The sequence below is a fragment of the Lathyrus oleraceus genome, chromosome 4, assembly GCF_024323335.1.
Source record: "Lathyrus oleraceus cultivar Zhongwan6 chromosome 4, CAAS_Psat_ZW6_1.0, whole genome shotgun sequence".
Lineage (NCBI taxonomy): Eukaryota > Viridiplantae > Streptophyta > Magnoliopsida > Fabales > Fabaceae > Lathyrus > Lathyrus oleraceus.
Genome location: NC_066582.1, coordinates 271656503 through 271672826, shown reverse-complemented (window position 1 = coordinate 271672826; position 16324 = coordinate 271656503). Strand labels below are relative to the sequence as shown.

The window sequence follows — 16324 nt, the reverse complement described above, 5'->3', positions numbered from 1 at the left end:
GAAACCCTAATCTTTGTTTGAATTAGAGCTTTGATGGATGGTTTGGAAATTGCAGAAGAATCCGCTTCTAGGTTTTTTTTCGTCTCCTTTCTGTTTTAGATTTAGGTTATTTATAGGTTACAATATTTTGATTAGATTGATTCAATTAGGAAGTTTTGTACTAGGTTCAATCAGATTTCATTTAGTTTAGAAATAGATTAGGATTTTTGAATTGTAACTGAAATTATAATGTATTTGATCCGATATTTGATTTGTAATACGTGATTTTATGAAATTGAAAACTTTGGATTGAGTTGAAAATTGCAGGTTACTATTTTGATTATGTGAATGAAACCATGGGGGATTGAAGAAGATGATGAATAGGGTCCGGGTCAGGCTTAATCCAGCCCAATGATGGGTTTGGGTTGTGCCTCTCTCTCTCTCTCACATATATCATAATGTAAATATAAGAATGATTAATTATTTTTTATCATAATAAAAAATTATTAACTTAATATAAATTGTATTTAAGACAATTTGTATAGAAAATTGATATAGATTAATATTCCCCAAATTTTTTAAACTGATATTGAATGGATTCTTTTGTATCAATTTTTTTAATATATGCAAAATAAATTTAATGTCATTGTTTGATCTAGATTTTATTTGTTGTTGAAAAGCTAATCCGTATTTTTAGTTATCTCTACTTGTGTTTTTAAAATTGAAAGTCAGCTTAATTGAATTTGTGGTAACAAACAAAATATGGTAACAAACATATGGTAACAAACAAAATATATTCAATGTAACTAACTGACCGAGATATAGTATCAAATCTATATCTTTAGCCTATATAGAAGGAAATTTAAATATATGATAAGATTCTAACATTATTTAGTTTTAAATTTTAAATCTCCAAGAACACTATAAATACACACTTGATAAACACTTGAAACCATAACACTTCATCGATAAAGCAACACCTTATTTGAGAAAGAAAAGAAAAGAAATCAATGTCTATGGAGACGGAAGCTCAATGCATGATGGAAAAGAAAGCCTTGGCTATTGAGAAGATCAATGCATATATGCAAAAACTGAATTCTTTAGAAAAGAAATTCGATCCATTGTCTCATTTTACTTTGCATTGTGTGTTATCTCAAATTTCTCCACAATTTTATACCAAAGATGAGTTAACACAAATAGAGAAAATCAATCAAACCTCATGTCAACAAAGGAAAGTGAAAAAAGTACAAGTTAATAGCAAAAAAAGGTATCGTCCAGACAATGAAGATATCATCTCTGATGGGGAAAGAATAATGAAATCAAAGCCCGCAATTAGGAGGAAATCAATCATTCGTAAGGAAAAAACTCCTCTATCACCACCACCAGAATTGCCTAATCATGTTAATAACATGATCTCAGTGTTGAATGGTAATGATATTAAATATATCATGTGTAAGACATTGTTTATGTCTGATCTCAGCTATAACAACAATCGTCTTTCAATGCCAATTACACAAATTAGATCTAATTTTCTCACAGAAATAGAAAAGACAATCTTAGAAACAAGGGATCAAGAAGGAAAGCCGGTCGGTTTAAAAGTGATTGTGTTAGATCCTTATTTTAACGAATTCCCATTATCTTTGAAGAAGTGGAATATGAGCACTACTAGTGTTTACAATCTTGTTCAGGATTGGTCACCTGTATTATTGGAGAATAATTTTAAAGAGAATCAAAAACTTGATATTTGGTCATTTAGGGTCAACGATAACTTGTACTTTTTACTCGACACTAAGATGCAAGAAATTGAAAAAAGTGGAGAAAAGTTGAAGAATTCAATTGATATCAAAAATGAAAGATCGAAGAAATCAAAGGACGAGAATTGTGAACTTCAACCAGAAAGAGTTTGAGTGAAGATCTTTTGTTTAAGACTTTTGATACTTGTTTCTATTAGTTTTTATTTTCTATAATATCAAATTCTTGAAATATGATATAGGAACTTTAAACCATTATAGTTAGATTAAATTTTTTTTGAAAATTTTATTCTTTTAATATCATTAATAATAATTTTGTTATGATAGGTCTATATTTTTGTTTATAATTTAAATATAAATTAATTTATTTTTCTTTTTAATTTTGGAACAACACTTTAAATTTTTCTGTCAAAGAAGTAAAGTAGGGGTTTAAAAACAATCATAATTGTATAATGAAAAATAATATTAAACATCACTAAATATACATAAATAACTTTAATCTTACTTTTTACAATAAATATTTCAAATTTCATCCGGTTTTATTAAGCATTAAAATCTCAACAAGAATTACATATTACTTTTATCTTATCTAATAAATATTCAATTTAATTTTAGACTAACATGTAATTTTTTTAATACTTAAATAATGTCTAATTTATTTTAACATGCTTTGTTTTAATAATTTAATTCTTTTGTCAAATATTAAATTTTTATTATTGTGCAGACGTGTTACGTGAACATTGACCGTTTAAAATTAACAAACCAATTTTTATATGTAGCATAAAAACATCTTAAACAATCAAGCGTGGATTTTTTATATTCAATAAAATATTTTTAATTTTTTAAATTTATTATAGTTTTAATTAAATTTGAGAATCATTATGAAATTTATAAATAAAATATTGTAATTTTAAATTGGTTCTGTTTATTTAATAAAATACATCAATTAACAACATATCTTCTTTTAATTATATATGCTAAATATTTCACTTAATTATTCTTAGAAAATATTTCATTTAATTATTAATCACTTTTAGTATAACTAATTATTGTTTAATATAATTTTAACATTTTTTTCAATTAATTTTATTTTATTGAAAAATTGTTACTCATATATTGTGTATTATGCACATGTAGTCCTAACACATTAACATTTTTTTTAGTTGAAAACTTTAATATAGTCAAATTACCTAAAAACTTTTATAAATATTTCAATAAACTATCTGTATAATTTAATTTTGACCATGTCCACATAAAAAAATGATTTAGTTTTTAATTGTCACTAGTTACTCTCTTTTCTTTTGAAAAAGTAAAAAATAATAGTTTTATAAATAAATAAGCAATGAGAAACTAACAAAGCAATACGCGTGCATAAATTAAAAATAAAAAATGGATTTAAAGAGGTTAAATTACAAAAATAGAATACAAATGTTGATTAAATTATAGTATATTCGAAATACTAAAACCTATGTCCTGGTTAAGAATGACAATAATATTAGAGAGACATTAGAAAAGGGCAAGGAGTAACTAAAAGGAACACAATTAAAGATAGAAAACTTGTTAGAAACAAAGAAAAAGAGACTTTGTAGGATGCTCTAAAACACCTACATTGGAAAACAAGTTTGATGCACTACTTGATTTGGTGGTCGAAGGAGATGAAGAATTTGATGACAACTCTCTTAGAAATAATTTTGTAGATGCCACACAAATCATAAATGATAACAGTGAATCTATTGAAAATTCCATTGTTAGTAATCAAAATTTTCTTCACGACTCTTACACAAATTTAGCATGAAATAATGATGGAGAGGAGGACTTCTTGCTTGATATTGACTCTCACCTTATGCCTGATAATACTCCTAGCTTTACTTTGGTAAAAATAAGAAATAGGAAAAAAAAGTTGAAATCTATAAGTTTTTATGAAACCGGGTCAAAGGTTGGTTCATCCAAACATTTGAAATGATTTATCTTTTTTTTTGTAACTCAATGGATCTTTCCAACATCCCAACAAAATTGATCCTTAAAAGAATTATCCTTAGCAATGCTTTCTTTTGATATCGGGTCCTTAATAGAACAAATGCATTACCTAACCTTTGGTGCTTATGCAAATTTCCATATCTCTTGTGGTCATCTTTATTGGTGATCAACATGTTTCCTTCACATCTTTTATGGGTGATAAAAAAATTGGCATTACTTTAATATATGCTTCCACTAGCTATATTGTTACAAGAAGTTTATGCTTGGATCTTTCGAATCTCATTGGAAACTAGTCATTACCTTGCTACTTTATTAGAGACTTCAATGTCATTCTTGTTGCTCATGAACATAAAAGCTCTTGTGCTCATATTATATTTCCTATGGAGCATTTCCAAGACTAGACCAACACTAATGAGCTCTTACATTTTCCTAATGTTAGGGATAATTTGGTCTAGTGGATGACTTGGTGGAGCCAACACTCAAAAAAGGCTTGACACGTGTGTCGCGTCGCGAAAAATACCCGAGCGCATCGCACAATTGAAATACAAACAGAGTCTTCATCAAACTTTATTTATTCCAAAAGGAAACGGAAAGTATCGATAAAAACCACAAAAAAAGAAGGGAAAAAAAAGAAATGGTCGTCGAACCAAGAGCATGTTCGGGATTCGGTTATGCAATAGGAAGGTATTAACACCTATCACATCTGTTGTACTCAACGGGACCCATTTAGTTAGTTATGAGAATGAGTGTTAGTGTGTTATCAGATTATGGTCTTCTTCTTATTGAACGAGAAAAAGAAGGAAAAAAGTTTTTGGATTTTTTATTAATGTGTCTGACAAGATTTCAAAAAAATTCTCCTATGTATCCCAAGGTGCGATGGAGAACTCAAAGTTACATAGTTCTTTGTAAAAAAGAACTATTTGTTAGGTGCTTTTAAATATTGATGTTTTAGACATATCAAGTGGTTAAACCTTTGTTTGCTACTCGCTCTTGGAGGCTGAAGCCTTTGTTTGTTTCATGTCGAAATGGATAAAGCATACGCGTTTTTGAAAAGGTATTCGAATTCGCGCAATGGCGAAAAGTAAGTTTGATTGGTTGGATTGCTTTTATATGGAGATTTGATCTTTACGAAATATGAGTAAACATTTGAGTATATGTGTGCACCAAACGCACGTTTACTCGATATTCACATGGATGTGCTTCCAATTGTCCCTTTATTCCAAGTTTGATTAGTGTGTTTTAGGTTGAAAGACTAATAGTCGTTTTGAGCAATGTGTGCTCCGATATCTCGACTATAAACGGGTTTAAAGAGATGTGCATCTCTCGACCCTTTGTCTTTCAATTTTATTAAGAAAATATTTTAATCGCTTCGAGTAAGCGGAAAAGAAAAGAAAAACTAGATGTTGATCGAGGGTTTATTCACGCTAGTGGAAAATGATTTGTAAAATGGTCTAAAATTATTTGAATAAGTGGTAAAAGATGATTGAAGAATAAATGGAAGGTGAGAATCGTAACACAAGGTTGCGAATTGCATCACGAAGGGTGCGGAAATTCTAATCGTGATGACGCAAACTCTAGCACAAGGTGTAACTTAACGCCACAAAATGAAATCAAATCGAATATGTACAACACATGCAACAAGACAGAAGGATACAAGTGCATACAAAATAATTACAACAAGCATTCAATGTAATTTAATCGAAAGAGTAGAGAAAAACGAAACGTCCACAGATCAAAATCATGACACGAGGACATGAATTGATGTCGCGTAACGCAAAGACGTGCAATGCAAAGATGCTAAAAGTAGGATTCAAATTCGATTTAAATGTAATGAAGTTGGATCATTGTATCTCAACACAAATTGAATTGAAAATTTCTAACGCACAATGCGCTCATCGCGAATAAAATTGAAACGTAACGAAATATAACATCATGAAAGAAAGAGTCCTGTGTCGAAGTGCAATTTGGTAAAAAAACAAAAATGTGGATTGCCGTTATGCTAAACCATCGAAAGCGCATACGAAATTGAATTAAAGTGTGTCGACAACCTAACTTGAAAATGTCACACGTAAACCAATGAAAAATCAGGCAAATTGCTGACACTCAACACGCTCATCGCAATCGAATCGAAAAGTACATAAAATATGAATTGTAACGTAACGCAACTAAATGTGCAAAATGTAACGCTGAACACAACCAAAAATAAACTGCATATGCGTCGTCATGTTATATCAATATATCGAACGAAAAATTCGGCATCATAATGACACATAAATGATGTAAAATCAGCGGATTTTATCTAATTTACACAACGCAACGAAACAAAGTAAAACAGCAGCAACAACCACGTATATATCTTATATTTATAGAATATTATAGTATTCCAAAAACAATAAAATTAGTACATAACTCCAAAGAACCGGTATGCATAATGCAACGTCTTAACAGAATACACAAAGTTCACACGCATAAAATCAACATATATACAATGTGAAAAAAGAATGGAAACTTAAAACAACTCAAAATGCAACGAGGTTTTCGAAACGAAAAGTTACCGAATGCGTAATCGTTGTTGTTGCGTATTTGGCTTGTTAGCAATGTTGTTTCTGCTTATTGTGTCACTCAGTTGCTGCAACATTTGTTTGCAAGTGAGTGTCGAGCGAGCTTGATGAGTTGAGCTTGATGGGTGGTGCATCAGTGGCACTGGGTTAATGGAGGAATGAGGGAGTGTGAACTAAGTTGAACGGAGGCGGTAGTGGCCGGCGAAATAGAGCACGGCAGTCAGAGTTTGTTGGGTGAGGTTGGAGGAAATGAAAAAGGGGAAGTGGTTTTCGATGGAAAGAAGAGGAGATTTTTCTGAGAGAATGAAGAGGGATTACCGAGAGAGAGAGAGAGAGAGAGAGAGAGAGAGAGAGAGAGAGAGAGAGAGAGAGAGAGAGAGAGAGAGAGAGAGAGAGAGAGAGAGAGAGAGAGATGAGGGGGAATGTGAGGAGTTCCTTCAAGGCCTTGTTTGGCCTTTTCTATTTGAGAAAAATTGTTTTATCTTCTATCTCTTTTCGTTTTTTTCGTTTTTTTTATGAGATAGAGTTTGGGTATAAGATGCATTTTGGCGCTAGCTGCCAAATGTTGTGAGTGAGTGTACACATTTTTTCTTTTTCACTTTTCTTTCCTTTTTTAAAATTATTTTTATTCCTTGAATTTTTATTGGATGAGGGAGATGGATATGGAAAGTGATTCAAGTGAAATGTATGTATTGATTGGTAACCCTTGATCATTTTGATCCAATGGACAATGAGAAAGCACAAAATAGTAAGCAAATTAGGATTTTCACAATTAAAATGCAAATGGCAAAAAAACCTTGGATATTTTTTGATCAAAAATGAATTTAAATGAATCAAATCAATTTTTTTTAATAAAAATCAAATGATTATTTATTTGTTCTTATTTATTTGTTCTTATTTATTTTTTCTTGATACTTTGATAAATAAAAAAAATAAAAGAAATTAAAATTAATAAAAACCGGAGGCATTAAAATACGCAAAAAAATAAAATGAATGCATTAAAATGATCTACGTGAAATAAGCTTTTGGAAAACAGACAGATAAAAATCATATTTTGCAATAAAAATGGCCGGTTGAAAAGGACCTGGCTGACCAAAATAGGAACACAAATGACATCGAAAAATTTAAACGAGAACGCCAAAGTGAACTACGCAAATTTTAGATCAATAAAAATGATAGTTGCGTATGATTTATTGATCGAGGGAAAATTTTGGGGTATGTTAAGATGCACCTGCAATATAGACTGGATTTCTTTATGAACGCAAACCTCTTCTCATACCTTAGCAAAAATCATCTCTCATCATTTTCCTTTGAAGCTTGAATTTAGCATTATAATTGTCTCCTTCTACTGCAATTCAAGTTTTTGCAAATGTGGTCCACACACCCTCTTTATATTGAAGTCATCAAGAGTTGCTAAAATGTGAATGTTGTTGGATGTACCATGTTTGTGTTCGCTGAAAAACATAGGCAGCTTATGCATGTTCTTAGGACTTGGAACAAAGACTCTTTTGTGAATGTGCACCAAAACGTTATTGATGATAAAGGAAGTTTATCAAATTCAGCAACAACAAAAAAGATTCTGGATATGGGTTTTATAAGTGCTTAATGCTCATGAAAGAGCTTCCCTTACAAATTTGAAAGAATGTTTGCATCTTGAGAGTATGTTTTGGCATGAGAAGGCTAAATTGAAATTGAATCTATATGGTCATAGAAACACCAAGTTCTTCCATAGGATAGCTATTGGATTATACATCCTTTACTCATACTGGTATAATGTATTTCTGTTAGCTTATGTATTTTTGTTAGCTTAGGTGGCAGGCTTAGATTGGTTATTACTTGTGTATATATAGCACCATTGTATCTTCTTCTCATATCAATCAATGTAACAGTATTTTTCATACTTCTTCTTCTTCTTCTTTACATTCTGCTGCACACTTTATGTGCATTCTTCAGTCTTTCTGTATGGGATCCTCCATCATCAACATGGTATCAGAGCATACAATGCTCTGGTAGCCATTGCTTTCCTTTTTTTTCTTGTTGTTCGCGATTTCCTTTTTTTTCTCCGTTCTTGATTTAGCTTCAATGGCAAACCAGAGCTATGCCGGTTTTTCAACCAATTCTGCAAACCCTTACTACCTTCATCCAAATGAAAATCCAGCTCTTGTTCTTGTTACTCCGCTACTCAACGATAAGAACTATCACGTTTGGGAGCGTTCTATACAAATCGCCCTAATCTCCAAAAACAAGGACAAGTTCATTGATGGATCCCTAACCAAACCTCCAGTTTCAGATCCATTGTACGCGCCATGGATTGGATGCAATACAATGGCTCTTGCGTGGATTCAGCGTTCAATCTCCGAATCGATTGCCAAATCGGTTTTATGGATTGATAGTGTCGCAGGAGTTTGGAAGAATCTGCAGATTCGGTTTTCACATGGCGATATCTTCCGCATTTCAGACATTCAAGAGGATCTCTACAAGTTTCGTCAAGGTACTCTCGATGTATCTAACTATTTCACTCAGCTTAAGGTCATGTGGGATGAGTTGGAGAACTATCGACCGATACCGTTATGTTCTTGCGCTATTCAGTGTTCTTGTGGTGCCATAGCTTCCATCAAGAAATACAGAGAGCAAGATTACGTTATACGGTTTCTGAAAGGATTATCTGAAAAATTTATGCATTCCAAATCACAAATAATGACGATGAATCCCCTTCCTGATATCAATTACGCATTCTCACTTGTCATACAACAAGAAAGAGAGATGCATAGCTCCATCAATGGTGATACTCCTACTGCTAGCACTGTTGAGGAAACAGTTGCCTTACAAGTCCAGACTACTGAAGGAAACTATGATGCCAAACAGGGTAACACTAATTACAAAGGCAAGAATCAGGGTTATCACGGCTCCAAAGGTACCAACAGGATCTGCACTCACTGTGGAAGAACTAATCACACAGTGGAGACGTGTTTTCAAAAGCATGGCTATCCTCCAGGTTTTAAGAACAAAGGCAAGATTCCGGCTGAAGGAGAATTGTGATCCAAAACGCAACGGAAATTAAAATTTTCTCCTTTAGAGATCCTTACGAATGGTCATGATCAGTGATAGAATATTTACCTCTTGTGACGATTGAAACCTTTGGTGCAGATCTCTTGTGACGATCAAAACCTTTGATGCAGATCCACAGAGTGATCACGAACGTTGAACGATGACAACGTCTCTACTCAGTCCACACGAACGGATTCCTTCAATCTCAGTGCTAGCTGGTATGAGTGAAGGCTTTGAGTGAGAGAGAGAGAGGGAGAGAGAGAGAAAACGAAAATAATGCAACCGCACTGAATGCTTCTGCACAAGGGTTCTATTTATAGAACCTCTTGTGTGGGCTTCAAGCTAAAAGCCCACTTAAGTGTACTTTGGCCCATATCTTATAATATGCCCAAAATCACTTAAGCACATGGTACCTTACCATATTTCGTATTCTACTTAAGTACACCGTACCTTACGATGTTCCATAACTCACTTAAGGGCATCGTACCTTACGGTATTCCTTAGTTACTCTATCTCTCATCAATCTGTCCTTTGTGTGTGACCCTGTAGGTTTTCGCGACGTTGGCAATTATATTAAATCATGTATTTAACATAATAAACAGTGAGCGGTATCTAGCAACACATCACTGCTACCCAAGACACGAAAATGTCATGTGATCTGACAATTCCTTCTGTGATAATACTTATGTGTATAATTACCCTTTTGCCCTTATGTCTATATTGAACACAAGGTATAGACCGTGTCATCCTTGTCCAGTTCAATATTGGGCCCATAGACATTTATCCTGTTATGCAGGATGGGCAAATTCCATCTAGGACACTCATGTCCCTCAGCATGCTTTGTGGAGTACCCATCAACTGTCTTTATGGTTATCCAGTTACGGACAACGTTGGATCAGCAATAAAGCACTTGACTCTACATCTAGGATCCATAGTGGTTTCAGGTCGAAGAGTGGCATACACTATTATCACCATGAGAATAACTTATGACACTTTGCATAACTTTCTATATAGTATTCTCATAGCGGGTCAATCCGGTATAAATATTACTCCTAATATTCATACCTATGTTTAAGACTTGATAACTCTTTATCCATGATCCATGAGATGTGATCATCAGTCTACAAACATAATAGTCTTAATGCTTTAATGTTATCCCACTTCACACTAAAGCTCGACTACGGATACTTTAAGAATAGTGTCCTTATGTTTAATGTGTTCTCATGATTAAGTCACACTTAATACATTAAACGGACTATCTATTCCATGGACTTTATTAATCAACCATAATAAAGAAAATGCCTTTTATTATTAATAAATAATTCGATACAAGTACCAAAAAGTATTGGCCTCTAGGGCTTACACCAACACCAGCAGCTGCCACGGCTAACAGTGCTACAAAAGCTTCTCCTCAGGGTTCAACACCTTCTGCTTTTGGTTTTACTCAGGAGCAGTACAACAATATTTTGGCTTTACTCCAACTATCCAAACTTAATTTCACAGTCAACTCTGTCTCCACATCCCCTTTTGTTATGAATTCTCATGCATCCAACATGAATGGTAAGAACTCTAATCTCTAGATCTTAGATACAGGTGCTACTGATCACTTTAGTTTCAATTTTGATTCTTATACTCAATACAAAAACATAGTCCCTATTCCTGTTAGTCTGTCTAATGGCTCCCAAGTTGTAGCATCCATTTCTGGTACTATTGTTATTTCTCCATCCTTAACTCTACATAATATTCTTTATATTCCAAGTTTTCATGTCAATCTCATCTCTGTTGCTAAATTGATAGATAGCAATAAATGCCTAGTTCAATTCACTGCTAACAACTGTCATATCATGCAGACTCATTCCAAGGTTCTGATTGGTATAGCTAGCCTGCAAAGAGGACTATATGTCCTTGACTCCACGGCTCATCAATCCACAAATCCTTCTATTGCTTTAAATTCTTGTACTCTTTGGCACTTAAGATTAGGCCATCTATCCAATACAGGTTTACAAGCTATTTCTAAAAAATTTCCTTTCATTCCTTGTAATAAAGATGTTGTTCCTTGTGACTCTTGTCACTTTGCTAAACAAAGAAAGTTATCTTTTCCTAATAGCACTTCATGTTCTTCTGCTCCTTTTGATATTTTGCATGCTGATTTGTGGGGACCTTTCTCCACTGTTTCTACCTTAGGGCATAAATACTTTCTCACTCTTGTTGATGATTACAGTAGGCACACATGGGTTATTTTCCTCAAAACCAAAGACCAAACCAGAAAAAGCCTTATCCAATTCATAGCATACATTAAAACCCAATTCCATACCACACTCAAATGCCTAAGATCTGACAATGGGACTGAGTTCATAGCTCTTGCAGATTTCCTTTTATCCCAAGGAATTATTCATCAAAGGACTTGTGTTGAAACACCCCAACAAAATGGAGTGGTGGAAAGAAAACACCAGCACATACTCAATGTTGCTAGGTCCTTACTTTTTCATTCAAACATCCCTTTAAACTTGTGGAACTTCCACATCCAACATGTTGTCCACATAATCAACAAACTATCCTCACCCCTGCTCAAATCAAAATGTCCTTATGAAATTCTATTCAGTCAACCTCCCTCCATTATCCATCTTAAGGTCTTTGGATGTTTGTGCTATGCCACCACACTCCAAGCTCACAGAGCAAAATTTGACTTTAGAGCTAGAAAATGTATTTTCCTTGGTTATAGAGATGGTACAAAAGGCTACATTTTATATGACCTCCATAACCATAATATTTTTGTCTCAAGGAATGTTGTCTTCTATGAAAACACAGTTCCCTTTAAGCATAACTCTGCTCATTCTGATAATAGTCTTGCAGATCCCTCACCAAGCCAAAACTTAGATGACCTGCCTTTTCCCATACCTCAAACTCAATCCAGTACTGATCTGTCTTTATCTTCTTATGTGTCCACATCCACTAATGATTGTGCCAACTCCCCTCCTGATTTCAACCACCATTGTCCTGGTTCACTGACCTCTCTCCCTAATAATCTTCCTACTCATACTGATTCTCCAGAACCTAGTACTCACTCTGAGCATACATTAGAACCTAACACTCTTTTATCCAATGATTCTTCCTCTACTGGTTTAATTCCCCAATCCTCTGCAGATAACAATTTTGTTCCCTTAAGACAATCTTCTAGGTCATCTCACCCTCCCCAATATCTAAAGGATTATCATTGTTATTCCTCTCTCTCAAAACCTCATTCCCATGTCCTTTATCCTTTATCTTTTGTGCTTACATATAACAATTGCTCTCCTACATATAAACATTTTTGTTTCTCTATTTCCTCTAACACTGAACCTAAAACATATAATCAAGCCATTAAGAGTGATTGTTAGAAACAAGCCATGGATATTGAACTACAGGCTCTTGCAGAAAACCAAACATGGGAGGTTGTTGAACTTCCTCCAGGAAAAGTTCCCATAGGCTGCAGGTGGGTATACAAAATCAAATATAAGGCTGATGGTTCTATTGAGAGGTATAAAGCTAGGCTGGTAGCTAAGGGATACACTCAAATGGAAGGTGTAGATTACTTTGACACCTTTTCTCCTGTAGCCAAGATCACCACAGTAAGAGTTTTGTTGTCTGTTGTGCAATAAAGGGCTGGCGTATGGAACAGTTGGATGATAATAATGCCTTCCTTCATGGTGACTTACATGAAGAGGTATATATGACACTCCCTCCTGGTCTCACTTCAGCTGTTCCATCTCAGGTATGCAAATTACAAAAGTCTCTATATGGTCTCAAACAGGCCAGTAGACAGTGGTACTCAAAACTATCGACCTTCTTAATCTCTCTGAGGTATACTCAATCACAGGCTGATCATTCTCTCTATGTTAAATCTACCAAGGATACTTTCACTTCCATCCTTGTCTATGTCGATGATATTGTGTTAACCAAAAATTCTTTACATGAGATTCATCATGTTAAACACATACTTGATGATAAGTTCAGGATTAAAGACCTTGGCCAGCTCAGGTTCTTTTTGGGTTTTGAGATTGCTAGATCTTCAAAAGGTATTTTCATGAACCAGAGAAAATACACTCTTGAGCTTTTGGAAGATACAGGTTTTCTGGCAGCCAAGCCTTCTTCTATTCCCTTTGATCCCAATCTCAAGCTTTCTCCTACTGATGGTGAACTTTTGCCTGATCCTACCTCCTACAGACGGTTGATTGGCAGGTTAATCTATCTCACCAACACTAGGCCTGATATATCTTTTGCAGTGCAGCACTTGAGTCAATTTGTATCTAAGCCCCTTGTTCCACACTATCAGGCTGCAACCAAAATTCTAAGGTTTTTGAAGAGCTCTCCAGCCAAAGGTATATTTCTTTCAGCTTCTAGTCCTCTCAAACTGTGTGCCTTTGCTGATTCTGACTGGGCTAGATGTCCTACCACAAGAAAATCCATCACTGGCTTTTGTGTTGTTCTTGGTAATTCCTTGTTATGCTGGAAGTCTAAGAAGCAGAATACTGTGTCTAGATCCTCCACAGAAGCTGAATACAGAGCCTTAGCTTCTCTCACTTGTGAGATTCAATGGCTGCAATTTCTCTTTAATGACCTAATGGTACAACTTTCACAGCCGGCATCTGTATATTGTGATAGAAAATCTGCCATTTACCTTGCGCATAACCCTACATTCCATGAAAGAAGTAAATACATTGAGCTCGATTGCCATGTGATTCGAGAGAAAATCGTTTCCAGGCTCATCCACTTGCTTCCTGTTTCCACCAATGACCAGCTAGCAGATGTTTTCACAAAGCCTTTGCATTCTCCTGCTTTTTCCTCTATCCTTTCCAAGTTAGGACTCTGCACTATCCACAGTCCAACTTGAGGGGGCATATTGGATTATACATCCTTTATTCATACTGGTATAATGTATTTCTGTTAGCTTATGTATTTCTGTTGGCTTAGGTGGCAGGCTTAGATTGGTTACTACTTGTGTATATATAGCACCATTGTATCTTCTTCTCATATCAATCAATGTAACAGTATTTTTCATACTTCTTCTTCTTCTTCTTCTTTACATTCTGCTGCATACTTTATGTGCATTCTTCAATCTTTCTGTATGGGATCCTCCATCATCAACAATAGCCAAAATAAATCACACAACCAAGCTCATTTTTCAACCTTTATAAGTCACCCCTCCCTCTCTTGTGTTTAAAGTCACTGGTCTAATAATTTCTAATGTAAATTTTTAAAATAACTATAGTATTATCGCTAAATGAAACTTAATTATGGTATAGTTTGTGCTAGTATGTTTGCCTATATTTTTATAGTTGTATTACATGTTCTTATGGATCATAGTTGTGGATGATCACCAATCAACACAAAACTATTGATTGAATTTTGTGTATTGGTTATTGATCGTAGTTGGATGATGTATAGTATATTAAGTGCAAAGTATATAAATGAAGTGGTTGAATTTCTATAATTCGATGAAAGAAGTCATCCTAACAATAATGGATTTTTTATTGCCCTTGTGTTTGTTGTGTTATTTCAAAAAAACGTGGAAAGGAAGAAATATTGAATCATCTATGTTGTGATGGAATTTATCAAAATTATACAAGACGGGTGTGTCATGGTGAAGTTATAAAAACCCCCAACTACAACACACATAGAGGAATCTGATGTGGATGTGGATGATTGACTAGAAGATATGATATGTGACATTGGAGGAGATTCTTTTAAGAGATATCATATGTATGTTACTTTATATAGTGACAAGGAAGAGTGTTATTAAAAGTACTCTGATCTTCTAGAATTTTGATATGATTATGGTTTTGTAGTTTGTCACTTGGTTATCAATTATTTTATCTTCTTAGTAATTGAGTATACTCTTGAATAGATATTTGTGCATTATAGGGTTGAGAGTTTTTTATCAAAGTGTCTTCTCATGCATAAATAAACCCTTCATTTAAAGTCGGTGCAATATGGTTCAAGTTGATTAGTAAAAAACTTAAATAAAAAAAAGCTCATGAATGTATAATTAAAGTTTGAAAGTTCTCAATTCAACCGTGAAAGTTTGAAATTTCAAAAAAAAATCAGTTTTGTAAGAAGGATTCGAATCAGGGAATGTAATAACTTGAATCAATAAATGAATGAAAAAAAATAGGTTTTGAGATTTCAGATTGGAAAATCAATTTTTTGTTATGTAGATGAGATTAACAATCTAATCGAGGAAAAAGAAGGGTTTTCTTGCTCCTAGAAAGCTTTAATATAACTGAGTGAAGGTTGCTACATAAGGAGTTGGAGTTTCTAGTTCCATCGAACATATCAAGGCTCAAACAAGAGACTTTCGACATGGTTGAGTGAAGGTCGATGCAAATTTGAGGCTTGAAAAAAGATAGTTGAATCTGAAAGGTGGAAGTCAAGGTTGAGTGAAGATCTTGATAAATTAACCTCATTGTTGTATACATCGAAAGAAAGAGGATTCAGTTTATTTTATTTTTTAGCATTATCTTAAGTCATATAATTGTATTAAAAAGATGGTGTAAATAATTAATATATATATATATATATATATATATATATATATATATATATATATATATATATATATATATATATATATATATATATATATATATATATATATATATATATATATATATATATATATATATATATATATATATATATATATATATATATATATATATATATATATATATATATATATATATATCATTCAATTTTATAAAGTTTTAAAATCTCAACAAGAATCACATATTACTTTTATCTTATTTGATAATCATTTAATTTAATTTTAAATTAATATGGAATTATTTTTTAATAATTAAATAATGTTTAATTTATATTAACATTATTTTTTTAATTAATTTAATTTTTTTATTATTGTGCAAGTCTGATACTTAGACATTGACCGTTTAAAAATTAACAAACTGGTTTTGATATGTAGTATAAAAATATCTTAAACAACTACAGAAGGGTTTTGATATGTATATTTTT

The 16324-nt window shown here is 33.2% G+C and overlaps 2 protein-coding genes across 2 annotated transcripts; both read left to right on the top strand.

The window, feature by feature from the left end:
- The first annotated feature begins 1292 nt into the window (after positions 1-1292).
- LOC127137039 (B3 domain-containing protein At2g24670-like) lies at positions 1293-1886 on the top strand. The gene has a single exon (XM_051063536.1). It carries the CDS (start codon positions 1293-1295, stop codon positions 1884-1886), a length of 594 nt encoding a protein of 197 aa, XP_050919493.1.
- Positions 1887-12702: 10816 nt separating this feature from the next.
- Positions 12703-14279, top strand: LOC127137038 (uncharacterized mitochondrial protein AtMg00810-like). The gene is made up of 4 exons (XM_051063535.1): positions 12703-12849; positions 12957-13067; positions 13173-14152; positions 14267-14279. The coding sequence occupies exons 1-4, from the start codon at positions 12703-12705 to the stop codon at positions 14277-14279; spliced, it is 1251 nt and encodes a 416-aa protein (XP_050919492.1).
- The last annotated feature ends 2045 nt before the right edge of the window (positions 14280-16324 follow it).

What these genes read in the sequence shown, in the direction of transcription:
- LOC127137039 (XM_051063536.1), top strand. Translation starts at nt 1,293, where the DNA reads ATGAAATCAAAGCCCGCAATTAGGAGGAAATCAATCATTCGTAAGGAA.
- LOC127137038 (XM_051063535.1), top strand. Translation starts at nt 12,703, where the DNA reads ATGGATATTGAACTACAGGCTCTTGCAGAAAACCAAACATGGGAGGTT. An exon ending in AGAGGTATAAAGCTAGGCTG is followed by an intron (nt 12,850 to 12,956) that starts GTAGCTAAGGGA and finishes TGTGCAATAAAG; the next exon opens with GGCTGGCGTATGGAACAGTT. An exon ending in CTTCAGCTGTTCCATCTCAG is followed by an intron (nt 13,068 to 13,172) that starts GTATGCAAATTA and finishes ACTCAATCACAG; the next exon opens with GCTGATCATTCTCTCTATGT.